The 17,378-nt window shown below is 40.9% G+C and overlaps 1 protein-coding gene across 3 annotated transcripts in view; it reads right to left on the reverse strand.

The window, feature by feature from the left end:
- fmnl2a (formin-like 2a) overlaps positions 1–14,729 on the reverse strand; it is a 46,414-nt gene extending 31,685 nt beyond the window's left edge. For all 3 annotated transcript variants that reach the window (XM_079666835.1, XM_079666836.1, XM_079666834.1), the window contains exon 1: positions 14,079–14,729. In XM_079666835.1, coding sequence (XP_079522961.1) covers positions 14,079–14,192 — 114 coding nt within the window. In that variant the 5' untranslated portion in view covers positions 14,193–14,729. The remainder of the gene's footprint in view (positions 1–14,078) is intronic.
- Positions 14,730–17,378: the final 2,649 nt, after the last annotated feature.

Raw genomic sequence — 17,378 nt, forward strand, 5'->3', positions numbered from 1 at the left:
GTTTAAATTGAAGGAGAAAGCTGTTGTCCGTGCTGTACTTTCAAACTTTTATTTCCCATTCTCCTGACTGCAGTAGATACAAAACGCCTATGTCATGATGTTCAGAGTGATTTCCGGAGAATTGATTGCTGTTGAGGAAAAATCTAATCCGACCCATGTGTCTGAAAATAGGGCCAAATCTTCCAAAAAGTGTTACACAACACTTTCTTTATCCTGTATGATTCACCCGCCCTCATGCAAATTAGAAAAACCTTGAAACAATTACCCAACACTTAAAATCGTACTACCTACAGCATGTAGAGCACATCAAATTCAGATATGTCAGCAAAAGAAATTGAAATAAAACAAGTCCCCCAGGAGATTTGTTCAAAGAGCACAGCAAACACTTCTTACAGACTAAAGAGAAAGCAAGACAGAGAAAGAAATTGTTTAGGTGTGGGCTCCTTTGAGTCAAGGCTACAAACAGTTATAGGAACATTACACGTGTGTGAGTGAGATTCTTTCCACTGTCTGCTAGGGATCAAATAGGAAAAATGGTGGCCATCGTGCACAACTCAGCTTGTGGTTTCTTTCCTGGATCATCAGTGTGTTTTCAGCCGTCAGCCTCTACTTTGTCCCCCACTGGATTCTCCTTGCAGGGGGGCGAGAGGAAGATGAATATCCTGGGATCCAGACTATTTCCATGAGCGTGTAACACCAGCACAGAGCCTGACACTGAACGAGTGGTCCAATTCCCAACTTGCTTAGATGTTTAAAAAGGATTTGATTTTCTAATATTGTGGGTTATCTTTCGGCTAAGCTATTTATCCACACAACTATCCTTTTACATTTTGAAGAGAGAGGTCAATGCAGAGAGCTATTCAGGAGGGGCAAGTGTGTTGACTTGCTTATCAATGTTTTTTGGTGCAACACAATCAATTTGAAGCACAACAGTTATGTTTCGTGGTACAAATGTTGTTGTTTGTCCAGTGTACTCTGAGAGCGGGCAGGAAGTGATATTAGTATGCAGGAGATGCTGCCAGCCGGCTGATTGCTGCGGTGCTGACTGCAGGGAATTGGGAGTCTGAGAGGCTCTATTGACTCAGTCTGCCTGCTAACCAGATGACTACAGTTAGTACACATTAAAATAAAATTAGACACCCGAGTAGACAGTCAGATTAAATGACAGAAAACCACTAAGTGTCTCCTTTTATTACACAAAAAAGTAAAAACAGGATATTTTATTTTGTGGACGGTAAGTTCAAGCCTTGTTATTTCTAGACTCCTGCCTTATGTCTGGATATTGGTTAACTTTTGGCCTGGAGACAAATGGGTTTGTGGTAATGATGTTGGAGCTGGATATGCTAGGTGCTGTGCTCCTGCAGGCTGGATGAGTGGTTTGTTTGCTGAGTCGCTGTGGGTGCACTGAGCTGTGGGCTTCCTGCTTGGTGCAGCTCCAACTAAAGCAAAGAGCCACTTCTACCAGCCTTCATTTCATCCCTTTGCTAATGAGCTGTGACAGGCACTCAGCTCTCTGAGGGTCAGGTTACCCTGCGTCTGCAACCGCACGACTTCTTGCTGTGTGTGCCGTATTAATAGGGTGATGTTGAAGAGGGTGTGGCAGACTTTTAACAACACCTAATACACATGCACCCACATTTCCTCATATGGAGGATTTGACAAGTTTGACCCATTTGACAGGCACAAACCAATACAAAAATTATAACATGAGACGCTACGATCAAGTAACTACACGTCAACGGATACATTAAAACTGAAGAACCCTTCAAGGACATAAATCTGTGTAAGAAGCTTCGTCAACTCAATTTTAATAAAACTTCAACGCAAGAAAGATGTGTTACAAAACAAGGGTAACCAGGCAGCAACACACATTGTCAGAAACAATGATAAAGCATAAGAAACTCAAAATGATCGTGACAGCAGGGGGAAATCATGGAGTTTAATCCTGGATGACCATCTCCTTTCTGTGTAATGTGAATATGCTTCCAATATAACATTTAATCTCCAGAGCAGCTGTCTCAAATCTGTACTGCTGGAGAGCCTATGTCAGAGTCTAAAGCAATCCAGGCTACATCTGAGGCACATGGGGCCTCCCCTGATTCAGACACTAGTCCAAGTCATCTTACAACACAAAGCAAAACTAATATTTATAAGATAAATCCCAGACTAAGTGCATAATAATGGCTCGCTCACACCCTATTATACACTATAGTTGAGACTTAGTATATTGGATAGTTGGCAAATGGTTAATGGTGTAGTGCTGTATTAAACATGAAACAATTCTGTCCAGTTGAACACAATGTATGTTAGCCTTTCTTTGTTTTAGTGAAGTTTTGCTTAGGTAAGGAGAGTAATACAAATTAATTATAAAGACACTCAGCCGAAGAAAGTGCTGTATATCTTTAAAAAGGCATGGATAAATAAAACCTAACCCTTTTTACAGGCCATGTAAATTATTGCTGCAGACTTTGCTGTGTGTGTGTGTGTGTGTGTGTGTGTGTGTGTGTGTGTGTGTGTGTGTGTGTGTGTGTGTGTGTGTGTGTGTGTGTGTGTGTGTGTGTGTGTGTGTGTGTGTGTATACCATGAAGTCGATGTGGTACGCAAAAAGCACCACTCAAGTATACTAAAAGGCAATCACACGCACAGGTTGAACAGCTAACACACATTGTTGTTTTTGAGTTTGTGATCTTAACAACAATATACACCGTCACAAAGAACACGTGATTCTTACTCCCCAGCCAATATAATGTTTTATTGCAATATCCCCGCTGGATAATATGTTTTTTACAGTGGAGGTTTGACAGGTTGAACAGATCCTGGGTCAGAGAAGTCATCCCCTGTTAGCTGTTAGGGGCCCCTGTGATCCCCTCTCACCATGGTGCTGCTAAAGTATGCCACAGCGGATCCACTCCGACTGTGCAACTATGACAATAAGTAGCTCAACTTTAACAGCTGCTACAGATATCAATAAATGTCAATGTTTAACCTCACATCAGGCCGATGGCTCTGAAATATGTCGGTGTACATGTATCCTCTCATTAAGCAGTTTGAGTCATAAAGAGAGTAAAAATAGGCAGCTGGCTGGAAGCCCACCAACCAACCACTACCTTCCAGGAGGTCTGCGGAGGCACAGCTGGCGACAAGAGCAAACACACAGCCACATGAGGGCCTGCTTTAGAAGCAATTGCTGTAAAAAGATGTACTTTGCTAACAAAAACAAGAAGCTGTAGTATGCAAGTCCAAAATAGAACATTCGGAACATCTACAATCGGAACAAATGAATCCAGTCACACTTTGACATTAATGTTCCTGCAGTCTGGTAATTAGTTTGCCGAGTACAAACTGCACAAAGCAAACAGTTTACCTGACATGTCATAACTCAAAGTAACTGATGTATTGAAGTTCATTCGTACAGTCTGGTGTTGATGATGTTGCAGATGTTTAATTTGCCTCTAATGCTGTCAGCCCCCACAGTCAGTTGGGTTATCTCTTTAATGTTTCATCATCATCATCATCATCAGAAAACAATATTAAATAGTTGTTAGTACTTTACCAGAATTAAAACTGAAGTACAAAACACAAAGTGGAATGTTACAATAAAGTAAACTTGACTCTTGAGGTTAGCTATCTATAATTGTTCTTGAACATAAAAGCAATAAGTGCACTCAACACAAGAACAAAATACAATACACAAGGTTTCTGGTAGGCTTTTTTTTGGTTTTGGGGGAGTGATGAGATTTGAATAGGCAATTGGCCCCCGTTTCATGCTCCATTAGTCTTCTTGTTCTGATACAGAATGTGAAAACCCATCTAACACAGCATGAAAACTGCTTTACAAAAAAGATAGAGTCAGTAAAGTGTTGAAAACAAGTTTCCGAGTAAGCTTCTTCTAATTCACATATTATACACATTAACAAGAGACCGAGAGAGACTGGAGTGTGCAGTGCGGTGCCTCTCCGCCACACTTCCTCCCCTCCCGTATCTTTCAGAGCAGGGATTGATTTGTCCTCGGGGAGTTGGGCTGCATTGAATTTGAGACACGCCCACGCTCTCAATTTCTGCCAGCTCTACCTTTTTTTTCCTGCTAATGCACCAACTCCAGAAACAACTTCAATCTTCCAGACTGAGCTAGTAGTGCTGGCATTACTTGATCTAAATCAAAACAGTTTTCTCCATGAATAGGAAACAACACAAATCTAAATAATAACAGATTGCAGCTCCTAATGGTGTAAACATGCAGTTTGCAACATCCAAAGCAATGTTCCAACCTCAAAGTTATTACTGTTCTTTAAAACCTCTCGCTGTCTTTTTATTGAGCATTACAGACACAAAACTACAAGCCACAGCAAGACAACCCATGACTGCATCAGTTATTTAAGATTAGTCATAACAAATATTTTCTAATTGCTCAATACCATGGAAATGAATGGATGCTGTACAGTTTTCTCCCAATGCTTGCTACATCAGTTCACAAAGTCCTTACAAAGTTATCCCTTTAGGCTGTGAGTTGAGAAACACCCTCACATTCAAAGCAATTCCAGTTACTTCTCTTCTCGTTTACCCTACAGGGTTGCAGAGGAGCCCTGCAGAATAGACATAAGAATAAAATCATTTTCATGTTGGAGGTAGTGAGGGACAAGTGCCTTCATAAGGGAGAAAGGGGTAGCAGGGCCCTGAGGCATGTACTATCCAGGCCGAGCTGTCCGCCCCTCATTAGCACAGCGTGGATCTGTAAGCCTTTGTGTTCTTTGAGGGCACAGGTGTCCCCTGTCTGTCCTCAGATTAGTTTTGTAATCCGCAGGACCCCCTGCTCCAGCTCAGCAGCCCCCTTCAACGGGACGGTAGTGTTTATGTTTGTGAAGCTGTTCACTGGAACGGCTCTTAACCACTTGCTGAGTTCAAATGTTGGAGCCTGGCCTCTCATTTCCCCCGTTACGAGCTCATTCCAATGTAATTCTATTCATTCACCTGTGTGAGGACTTAATACTGTAGTTCTGCTAACCTCACATCAGCGGCTCTTATCACCAGCCAAACGTAGGTGAAAGAAACCACTTCATTGATATCATTCTCTCCACACCTTTTCTGAAATTGCATTTTGTGAGCCATACCACAGACATGCAACAGCATAGTGTATGATTGATGACACAGTGAAATCCAGCTATACGCACAGAATACAGCAGCTGCAAGTGGGTGGAATCAAATGTAACTTCCTCTGTGCAAACGTCTTAGAACTTGAGTGTAAAGCCAAGCTTTCTGATTCAGATTGTGTTCAATAAATCTTTGAGAAAAGACATTTGAACCCTTGATTGGTATTGTTGTGTGCAAACAAGCAGCGTATTGCAAAAAGGCTGGTGTAATGTTTACATTGTGGGTAAATCCCTTTGGCTCGATAGGGAATGGCTTTCAAGCTGGATGCTGTCCAAATACCGGAAACATTATGGAGATGGTTTGAAGCAGCAGGAAGTTGTCCAAACAAAACAAGTGATACATGAACACAGATGAGTTCCAGCCAGGCCAGATGTTTAGGGGTTGCGAAAGTGTCTGGACTGAGGTGGAGTCCGTGTTTTTGTACAAGCAAAAAAAGAATATGAATAAGAAAAGTTGTTTATCTGTAAGATAAACACTTGCTCTCAAAAGGGAGGTACAATGGGTCATGGAATGAAATCATTGGTTTACTTGAATTTGTTTGGTCAGGTTTGAAGAAAACATCCTCTGATAAAGTTGGGTTACTTTTAGTAGGTGGCAGTGGAATGAACAGGACATTTATGAGCTCACAAAAAGGAGGCTGACTAATTTAACGATGCTGCTAAGTATAATCCTTTAGAGCTTTTAATCCGTCTTGTATTAACTATCCCATGACAACCCCACACACTCGTCTGTTGTGTTGTAGCAATATATACCCCAATAATATAACAAATGATTCACAATGTGTCCATTTCTTTCAATTTGTCACCTTTAAGATATCTTATAAATTAATCATTTTTCTCATCCAAAGAGTCACTACTGTTACACAACATTACAAAACAAATATAATGACTAATATTCTTGACTCATCGCACTACAATTGTGTCTATGGTGAAATACATGTCTGACTCAACATAAACTACCTAAAGAATAGTGGAGTAAGTGTAGAAGATAAATCTTCGACTGGAATATATTATAACTAATATAGAAATATTATCTATAGAAATCCCATTGTAATGGTTTGGAGCACACTCCACCCTTTAATGATGATTGATGCAATCTCAATTGCAGGCAGCAAACACAGCAATATGCTTCTGTGATAACCAATGAAGAGATAACACAAAATGTATGGGAGGAATATAGAGATAAACATTGAGGCAAGCATAAGTCCTTAAGGCCAGGCAGAAGTATGCATAGTAGGATACTACAGAGTTGACAATGTGCTTACCCACTGAGTGTAATGTCTTTGCATGATGTGGGATCAGTGTCCCGATCACCTTTTTTTGCTCCCGATCCGATTCCGATCATTTGATTTTGACAATTTGCCGATACCAATTTTTCCCAATCCGATCTTTATGCAATGCATTTAGAGAAAAAAAAGAAAAAAAAGAAAAAAAGCATTTAAGTTGTCCCTTAAGGTTATTTTTTTATTTAAATTGGATATTCTATCCAACATGGATATAGCTTCTTTTTTTCACAGCAGCATTGGATCAGTTCAGTTGTGCAGCATTGGATCAAAACAAAATAAAGCTTATCAGTACTCGTTAGCTTACTGCTACAATTAGACACTGCCCTGCCCACTCTGTTGCCAGATTTGAGAGAAATAGGTCTATGAAAACAAGCCCCAAAGAAGCAACACATACATGATGTTGTGTAATTTGAAACCAAAACTAAGGCCTCAGGATGACTTTAAGACTTGAACATGGTCATTTTTGTTTTGTAACATTGAATACAAAATAAAAAAATAAAGTATTTATAAAAATTAAAAAAATTATTAAAAAATCCCGATCCCCGATTTTTTTTCTCCCGATTCTGATCTTTTGAAAATCACATGATCGGCTCCGATCCCCGATCACGTGATCGGATTGGGACATCTCTAGATTATTGGATTGTCTTTGACAGATGAGTCAAAACTAAAACGTCTAAACTTGACAGAACATACTAACTCACAAACAAACTGAAGTACTCATTAGTTTACATTGGGACTTATCTTGAAACAAGTTTTAAAAGGAAAGCTTGACTTTGAGGCCGCGATACAGTCGTAACAACCTCTGTGATCTGCTGTGCTTTTTGAGAGAAATATTTCAAATGTGTTTCTAACCAAATGCCAGTTAAATAAAGCACTGTTGGAAAAATAAATAAAGCCTACAAAAACAATCGTGTGCTATCAATCTTCAGACCCACTGACTGAATACATGCTTTTAGTGTGGGGGGTCCAGGGTGAAAGATACATCATCTGTCCAATAAAGCCTGAAACAACAGACTGCTGCATTGTCTGGAGCTGTGACGGGGCCTATATCTAACTCTGGCCGGGTCCTGTTGCCTTTGAATGTACTTCAGTGATCGTACATTCAACTGCAACAGGACCTCCCATTCTGCTCTGCAGATGTTAATTCTGGCAAGTCGTTACCCGACAAAACCTGCCTTTTTGACTCTGGCAGCGTCAAAAGCAGCATATGTCCCAAGAAAAAACATTCAGGAAGAAAAAGAAACAAAGCTGTTTTAAAAGGGAACTACCAAGCCCTTTCAACAACAACAAATATAAGTACAAGTAAGGGCTTGGTGTTCACTCCATATCAGAATGCATCCGTCTGTAACTTTCCCACATTTGGATGGAAGGACGCCGTTTAGTTATTGTATGTACACGGTTGAAAAAAGTCATTGATAAACAAAATGTTCCAACAACTCAAACGTCTATATCAATGTCACAAGATAATGCTGAGCCTGAAGCCACAACACACCACAGACATTTGAAGGCTTTCCTGTATCAACGGATTCTTAACAGTTCATAAACAAAACACTCACTTTTGTGCAGCACCTTGGCAGAGCAATCTTATTTTATTAGCACAGCTGCCATCTTGGAGCTCAGACAGATCCGGACCATAATGCACTTCTCCAAAGAGCAGCAACGCTCTTGCTCTTTTGTGTGGCCCTTGGATCGGTCCTGGAAACTGGCTGTGACCAACATAAAAAGGAGCAGGCTGGACTGTTCCAGGATGCATCGCTGTACACCTGCTTCTTACGCAGGAAGGCCTACAGCAAAGATAAACACAGCCAAGTCCAAAACGAAAGCCTTACTCGGGAGTGACGTCAAAAAGCTCCAGGGGAAAGTTTCTCTTTCTTTTCAAACTGGTTGTATTGATAGCTGGCATTCAGTACAACATTGTGAAGAAAAAGCTCAATGGCTCTTGCTATTCTGTAGCTGAGACAGAACCAGGTCACTCACCCAGACTCAGAGTCCAGAGACTTTATATCAGTTCAGCACCAGAACAAGGATCGGGAACTGTTCCTTGTTTAAGCAATGTTTTAAAGTCAATATCACTTTGCTTGGTCAGTACTCACTGCCCCCCAATATGCAGTGCAGGAAACCAAACCACCCCATAATGTGTGAATGTCAAAACTGAACAGAGAACAACACTAGTGATTGAAGCCCTAGTGGTTTTATCTCAGCAGTGCCTGCATAAGGCCAAGACAAACCTGTTCCCATATAATCAGCTGACCGTCTGCCAGCCAGGCAAGATGCCTTTCAGGCTTCGTTTCAGGGTTTTGAGCTCATATTATCACTCAACACTGCAGCAGCTCACATCTCTTCTGAGAGGCTGCAGAGGCCAGCTCACTGGCTGCTGGGTCCCATCGCTCCCCAAGCATTTCATGCTCAGCTCTGTTACGGCTAATTGGTGGGCATCATGGGGCTCCAAACACACATGCTTATACACAAGCATGTACGCACACACACATATTTGGGTATGTGTGGTGGCCTCTCGCAGCCTGCCGGGTCTGGGTCCAGTGCCAGGCTCCGTCTTGGGCTCTCCAAAGAATAAAGAGCAGCTCTGTTCCCGGGTCTGCTGCACGGGATTCAGCCAGTGTTCACCCTCTGCTCCTCAGACAATACCCATTGTTCTGCTTTTTAATGAAGAAGAGTCGACATGGAAAAACTAGAAGGGTTAGCTTAGTCACTTCCTGGGTCCCATGTATCAATGTAGGAGATGGATGGATCCTTGTGTTTCCAGAAAGGTTATGGGAGAGTTAAATCACATGCTAGAAGACGGCCTGTCAAAACTCAAACTGTCTTTCTTAGTAAACAACAACCTGCAAATCGGATGCAATATTTGCAAATGTTCAGAACACCTGACAATTACAATTCCAGTATCTCACTGTAGCTCTGTCTTGGTCTTTATATTTCAATTCTAGATGTTTACCAGCTAGATGCCACGTGTCAGTGTGATGTCCCGTGCTGAGCAGGCAGCAAACAGTGGCTCAGAACTGTTCTGCCTAATGTGGCTTTAAGCTATTTCACGAGAACGCAAAACAAGGCAGTACATTTGTGTCGTAAAATAAAAAAATAATAAAAGAATCTCCACTTGAATCGACTGATAATGTTCTTTGGATTCATTTATTCGAGAAATAAATGGATTATACCAGCCTTAAATACATCTTTTATAACTTCAGTTTGTTTAATCTCAGCTAGATACTTTTGTGAAAGGGTTTTACGTTGAGCTGTTGTGAGCGCAGGTCAAACACAGCTACCTTGGACCTGTCCATGTGACAAATTACTCTACAGTTAAACCTGACGGCTACTCTTGTGATTAACCTAAGGAGTACATTTCAGATGCATGGCCTCGCAGCACAAATAACAGCAACCTAGGGTGCTTCAGCCGCCTTTAAACAAAGAAGCTTAGATGTAATCTGGAGAGACTATTAAGAAGAGCAGCTACAACAACAGCTAAGCCCATTCTCCCCATATGGCATTTAAACAAGTACGGTCTGTAAACATGTCTGCCTCTTTGACAGCAGACATGATATTCAGCTCTGAGATGGAAGTGGATCGTGTCTTGGATGTGGGTACAACTTTATTTGATGTCAACTCTGTGGCTATAGCTGAAGCAGAGGAGCAGACATGAGGCCTGGGCTGAATTCCTGCTACACAGAGTCATTTTCCTGTGGTTCAGCACCAAGCATATAGACTGGCTCATTCTGTACATATGAGTCAGAGATTGACTGCTGTCATTTCATGCTTTCAGCCAGTGTGAGCTTATAGGCCAAGAGACCCATTTTCCCCCTTTCAAATGTTGCTTATACCTCTAACGATAGGCTTAATGGTAGCTTTGGATTGATTAAGCAATAAGTCCAGAGTAAATTGGTCTACCAAGATGTTGACATAACCATTTGATTCACTGGGTTATGAGCGTGTTGCTGTGCAGAGTAAACATTTAAAGGGCCCTCCAAACACTAGCTCATCATCATGTGAGACCCATCTTCTTGTAGACTTGTCTCAGAAACACTATGGCAACCACAAAAGAGGTAAAGACTTGCAAAAATTCTTTATTTGTAACTACAGAGCCATTTTTAATAGATTTCAAATGTGAAAAGCTAAGCCCTTTCAAACACTAAACAAGTTACATTTACAAGACACACAAAGCAAAGAGCTAGCAGGAATTACACACACAGCAAACAGCCCACTTAAACACTTGTGAAATAGTGAATACATTCCAGCTTTTACTTGTGTGGAAATCTACCACCTTTGTTCTTTAAACAATTAATATTTGGGTTTACTACACCCCACTTCACGGACAAGGTCACATGTGACTCTCTTATCACGACAGAGGCCTTGCATCACAATTAGCCTAAGTCTATTTCCAAGATCAGCTCTTGGCTCCAGGGATTCATTAAGCAGAGACTTCAATGGGAGCTTTTCATTTAATAGAAAATGCCGCCAGTAAATGTTGTTTATCTGAAAAGTGGTACCATGCGTAAAAAAATCAAACTGAATTAAAACATCCGACTGGAAATACTGATATGTATGCTGGTGAATTGTGGTCTGATATCACACACATTTAAGCCTAACCCTAACTTTTAGAAAGGACAGTTTCTCGTTGTTTTCAGGTTGCTGACAGTAAGCAGGATGTCTAAAAACACCACTAAGTTTAGACATAATAAAATGAGATAGTTTTGTGTTAAACACATTGAAGTTTACAGTTCTTTCTTGACAAAACAATCTCTGCTCAAGGTCCACTTCCTCACTTGTTCCATGTACCACTAGTTCCTGGAGGTTTTGACTCTCAGTGGAAACTTTTTTTTTATTGTACAAAAGTTAATGCGAGGGAATTGCTTCTTTTATTTGGAAACAGACGGCCTTTATATCTTTCATTATTACCGTAAGCATACACAAAAGGAAATAGAGACAGGGTATCGCACATTGATCTTTTTTGGTAGTGTCCAAAATGTGCCGGTGACACCAAGTTGCGGCCAGGTACTCACAATTATAATGAAATGCTTTGTCAGGTTCTTGGACTGTTCCAAACTGAGGAAGCGGGAGTCAACAAGACATCCTAGTAGTGTCTGGAAAATCTTTAGAATAATACAAGTTTTTATATATTACGAAAACTGTATCGGAATTCAAATTACTGCCAGATAAAACGTCAGGCTTCTTCATCTCAAAGCCCCGGCCTGAATTTCCTTCCCAGTACAACCCTGCTGTAGCACTCATCCGTATTCTCTGTGTGGTTACACAAATATGGTCTGCTCAGATGTTTGAGGTCATGAGTCAATACTTCAAAGGAGGCTTTTCATATCACACAGCATGGACCCAAATTAAAATACTGTATGTCCTTGATAGGAAATTCAAGGGTTTAGTTACACTGAATGTGGTGGAACACGGCACAAGACTTTAATCCTAAAGGCTCGCCACTGCTACCCAGGGCTTGCCTGTTGATTAAACATATTAGGAGTGGAAGGTAAACAGTCCGGCTGCCATTCCCTCACGCCTAGGTTGAGGGAAGACTTGCTTTGCAGTAATTCTTAAACTAAAAGTGTCAGGTGTTTATAAACGATGTATGATTAGGTGAAAGGAATGATGATCAGCAGCAAAGTACACTTAAATGTTGACTCATCAGCATTGGTTAGCACTGATATGTTAGAGAAGGCTACTGAGAGGGGTGACGAGGTATTATCCTTATCATCTGCTAATCAAACCAAAGTGAGGTCATCAGAGTCACACAGTACCACTCACATCAATGCCAACAACTCACATTAAGCCAACAGCCATCAGAAACGTCTGAGGCACATTAGGGTTTAAATGGCAGTAAATAACACTAAATGATGTGATTAGAGCACTAAATTATTTTAAAGCTGGAGGGCTTCCATCCCACCATGAGCTAAGACATCATGCTTGGCAGCAGGTGTGAGGAAGGGAGTGAGTGGGGGAGTTCCTGACATGCTGTGAGGATCTGCTTTTCTGACAGCCAGTCTACGAAATCCTCAAGTTAGACAGGTGGATTTGTTTTCCTTCTTGAAAGCATAATAAGGATTAGTTTTGTACAACATATTTTTGGATCGTAATTGTTCCTGACGTTTAGAAACCCATATGTAAGAAGGGAAACGTCAATGCTCGGACATACGTAAGCAAATCTAAAAGCAGTCGTGATTAAGGAGAAGGTCCAAATCCCTCTGTTGTGTTATGTCAGACCTCACTGCCCCAAAGGCTTCTACCTCCAGCGCAAAATGGGATTCATCAGCTTCTGACAAGCAGCAATCACACCCCAACACTACACAGCAGCACACAATGCTTTGACTTCCACCTCAACTTGATCCACTTTCTGTAATGGGCTTACAGGCTAAAAGAACTCTGCAGAACAAGATCATTACATAACATGCTCAACATTAGCAAAAGCAAAGCCCTGAACCAGAATAAAAGCAGCAAAGAAAGGTTAAAAGCAAATTCAACAATCAATCAAGCTGCTCTAAGAACCTGCTTTCTAAAGTCACATTAGCAGCTAATGTTCATGAGAGCAGTGGAACAGGCAACAATCACGTTTGACCCACATCTTACCAGCTCTCAAATTTCACCATCACTGCACTGTTCTTCTATTTAGGCCTTTATTCACTGCCTGGGGAGCTTTGTGTAGAAAAGTGTCTCCTTCAGCAACAAATATTTGATAGCAACAGTAATGGCCTGTGTAATCATTTTTGTAGTGCAAGTTAATATGGTTAATAATTATTTAAGATTAAGATTCAACTTTATTGAATATACAAGTAATAAGACAATGACATTTAGTTTACATCCAATGGGTCTTCTTACAACTATTCCCCATTAGTCAGTCAACATATTGTTGTAAGTTTTAGTCAACCATCAGCATCAACACTTTTCCTTCTCTTATTAACTGACTTGAAAGCTCTTCAAAGTCTGGAGGATCTTTCAACAACACCAGGAATGTGCTGCATTCCCTCTCAGGTAACATAATTGTTGACAGACGCTGGTTGACACTTTATGATGTGACAGATGTTTCAAAAGGAGCTGGCATGCTGGGCACTTAGAGCTTCAGTAGTGAGCCAGCGCATGGACTCATAAAGTTAGGAAAAACTGCAATAAAAACAATCATTTAACTGCAGGTGTAACTACAACAATTAAGGAATTGTACAGAAGCATTGGAATGGACCTAGGCTACTGAATAAGAAGGCTAAAGTACAGTAAACGTTTAATATGTTGTGTTTGAAGTCAAGGGAGCCCAAATGAGACGTGTGGATTTCAGCATGGTGTAAGGAAAGTTAAAAGCCTCAGAAACTTGAAACTAGTTTTTTTTTTTTTTAAAGTTAAATTTGAGTGTCAATAAGTTCACTATCCCGTTGAACTACACTTTGATAAGGGTTGAAAAGTCTTTGATATGTGTTACCTCACCCTCTAATCACTCAGTATTCAAGCATTGCAACAGATGCAAATCTCTTGTGCCTCTAACACAAGTTTCTTTTTGGTCGGAATAGCCCTTTTCTCTGAACAACAAAGGACATGCGTGCTGGACAAACAGCACCCACCAACACACAGCTGTCCCGTCCCAGGACAGCGAAGCATGGAGGGAACAAAGAGCAGACAGATGAAAATGTTTTTTTTTCTCACTTACCAAAACGGTTGCAAATCTTTCCTCCAATTCACTAGGCTCGGGCATGGGTAGTTTCAGAGGCATGTTATGTCCCCTGAAATCAGTGTGCTGGTCCATGCTCCCTGCGTTCCCCATGTTTGTCCAACAACTAGCCTACAAGTTTTCTCCCTCCTTTTTCACTTGAGAAATTCTCCGCACGGCGAAAATAAACAAAAATATCCTCAGGTGCTTTGGTTTTGTCACTCTCGCAGACTTCTTAGAGGTTTATATCCTGTTCTTCAACATAAAGCACATGTGAAGGAGGCAGCATAAAGCGACGGGTCCGAGCAGCAGCAGCAGCAGCGGCAGAGCCCCTGGTGAGGCATTTTCACGGCGGAATGAGGAGCCCTGGAAACTTCCACACGGACCTTTCTTCGCTGTTATCCGTATCTTGCACAATTTCGGCTCCACTCCCAGCCGGTAGTAATGACGACAAGCATGATTCACGCTTTTTTGCAATCCCCCCCGTCTCCCCGTCTGTTAGTAGTGAGTGGAACTGCTTCGATAATCCCTCCGCTGCTGACCAGCTAGTTAAGGAGGAAGGGGCTCCACAAACACACAAACACACACACACACTCACAGCACACACACACCACCGCTGCACACAAACTCATCCCTCCCTACAATGAGTCCTTTCAGGGGGCAAGCCTCCGACTTCTTCTCGGGGCGTAGTTCCCAAAGCCGTCGCTAAGGAGAGGATATTTTTTGAGATGCATTGTGGTACTTCGAGTCCATTGTGAGAGAACTTTGGTCCCCCCCAGGATAGTTACGGCTCTTTGAAGGGAATTCATTATGTACTCTTCATGTAGGTTATGAGCTTTTAGTCAATGTATTTTTTAATTATGTTAAAGCGGTACATGTGTTGCCTTTATGAATAAATGAAATATCAAACTTACATCAACTTCATTTTAGAGTTGATGATGTGAACGTTTTTTTCCCCCAGAGTAGGCCTGGCTTGTGAATTGGCAGTCTACTCTAGCCCTATCTTTAGGGACCATAACACTTTATTTTACTGTTGTTTTTGTATCACTTTACATATAGCCTACAATAAACACTTTGACTTTGCCATGGCACAGGTGTAGCTCACACAACATGAATTTAATGTCCCAGTTAGCTGGGGCATCGACCTATAATGTGCACCAAAACCCTGGAACTAGCACACCTGATTGTAATGAAGCAATAATGATAATTATTGGTTACACAAGTGTTCTTATGTGAATTGTCTGACAATGTATTTAGCATTACAATCTATTTTCTAGATTTGTATTCTATAACCAGAGGAATTTAATCTTTGATCCCTTTCACAAAAGACAGTGATGTTTAAATGTCTACTGTAAAAAAAAGTCTACTATATTATAAAATACTATTATTCAAAGTTATCAAAGCAATATTTATCAAGTGACTGTAATCAATCATTTCCGTGGTTATGTAAAATTTCTTAAATGATTGCATGACAACAATTGTATGATGACAAAGCTGACTCCCTTAACACTCCCTTAAAGATCTCAACATGGAATGGGATGAAATCTGATCTGCTGACAGGGTGGGGACCACATTACGCACAAGAGGATGACATCAGCATACAGCGCTCTGGAGGCGATCCAGAGGTTCTCCAGATGCACAGTGGTTTTATTCAGGCTGCTGGACTGATTCAACGGGGGATGGTGTGTCACATCTGAGGTTGCTGGCTTGAGACATGGAGGATGCAAAACACGGTTGACTGAGCTCATACTTACGTGTCCCAAGTTAAACTTGTTTGCTCAGACTCCTCCCCTTGTGTTGTATGATGTGTAGAACATGTGTATGCACTTACTGGGTTATATTTACTCAGAGGATGCTGCTCATTATGATGTTCATTCAAATTTGGTATGAAGGAAGAAGCTTGAAGATTAGAACAGATTCCTACAAATGCAAAACAACATAGGACCAGTATTTGGATGGGAAGAGTTTGTAAAGAAACATCCAGCATTTTAGCTTTAATGAAAACTGACTGGGCTCAATTGATTCAATGTCGTAAAGATCCATTTGTAACCGCGGCCGCGCACACGGCTTCTTTAAATTGCATCTGTGGAGTTTTTGCTGTTTGATCAAGTTGAGTTAGAGGACAACTTTGATCAGTAGAACAGCTAAACTTTAGGCCGTGTGCGCGGCCGCGGTTACACACATTATGTCATCTTAATGAGTAATGTTTATTTGTGTGCTAGCGTATTACATGACATATTATTAGTTCTAATGCAGTTATTTATATCTTACAGACATCTGTGTACGTTTTTCTTGGGAACACAAACTCATGTAATACACTTTTCTCATAATTCCAGTCTCTGTGAATGTGTGGTTAATGAACCAATTATGTTTTAACCATTACAAACAAATAGACCTCGCTGTTCACTGAGAGCAGTGCATGATTTAAGATAGACAATTGATGGTATGTGCTGCCGTACAAGCACCACAGCTGATAACGACTCACAGCAACATAAACGTTATTCATTGACAGCAATCTGGCCAGTACAGTTAATATCTATTTACATTTATATATGAAGCATTTACCAACAGACTCATGAGGTTTTTGAATGTATAGATTGAGGGGGCACCTTGCAGCTGCATTTCCAAGATGTCTAGGGGAATATGAGACTCCAGATATATCCACAAGGAAATATAAAATGCAAAGGAGATGCCAGAAATAAAGACAGCACAATCAAAGCTCTGTGTGAGGAAGCTCAGGGGGTTCTATTGGCTGGTCATTTGAGTTAACATCTGTGAAATGAAGTTCTCTTAAGAGAAGACTCATGGAGTTATGGCCCTCAAAAGGCTGGAGTGGAGCAACAAATGCGTCTTTGTTTCTTAAATTAAGGGCTGGGGACTTCAGTGATGAAGTAGATGCAGATGTAGCTGAGCAAGACGTGGTCTTGTAAATCTTCAGAGCAACAATGCCCTCTAATGTATGGAGAGTGTATTGCCCACTCTGGGTAAGACCGCTGTCTGCAAATCACAACTTTTTCAAGAGGATAAAAAAATCAAATAATTATTGGCTTGGTGACGTTCCACCTGGAAACAATGAACCCTGATTCCAACATCATACATTAGTGGCCTGAATGTATGTGCACATGTTGTTACACATATCACCATCCAGTCTAGGAACAATTATTTTTGAGTCAGGCCTTTAATTGATTTGTTTTACACCAAAGATGTGGAGGTTTAAAAAAGATTTGCCCTGCACTGTGTAGCGCAGTATATATGAAATATGAATATTATATGTCTACACATAAACATAATACCAGAGAC

The sequence above is a fragment of the Notothenia rossii genome (assembly GCF_949606895.1).
Source record: "Notothenia rossii genome assembly, chromosome: 2".
NCBI classification, from domain to species: Eukaryota; Metazoa; Chordata; class Actinopteri; order Perciformes; family Nototheniidae; genus Notothenia; species Notothenia rossii.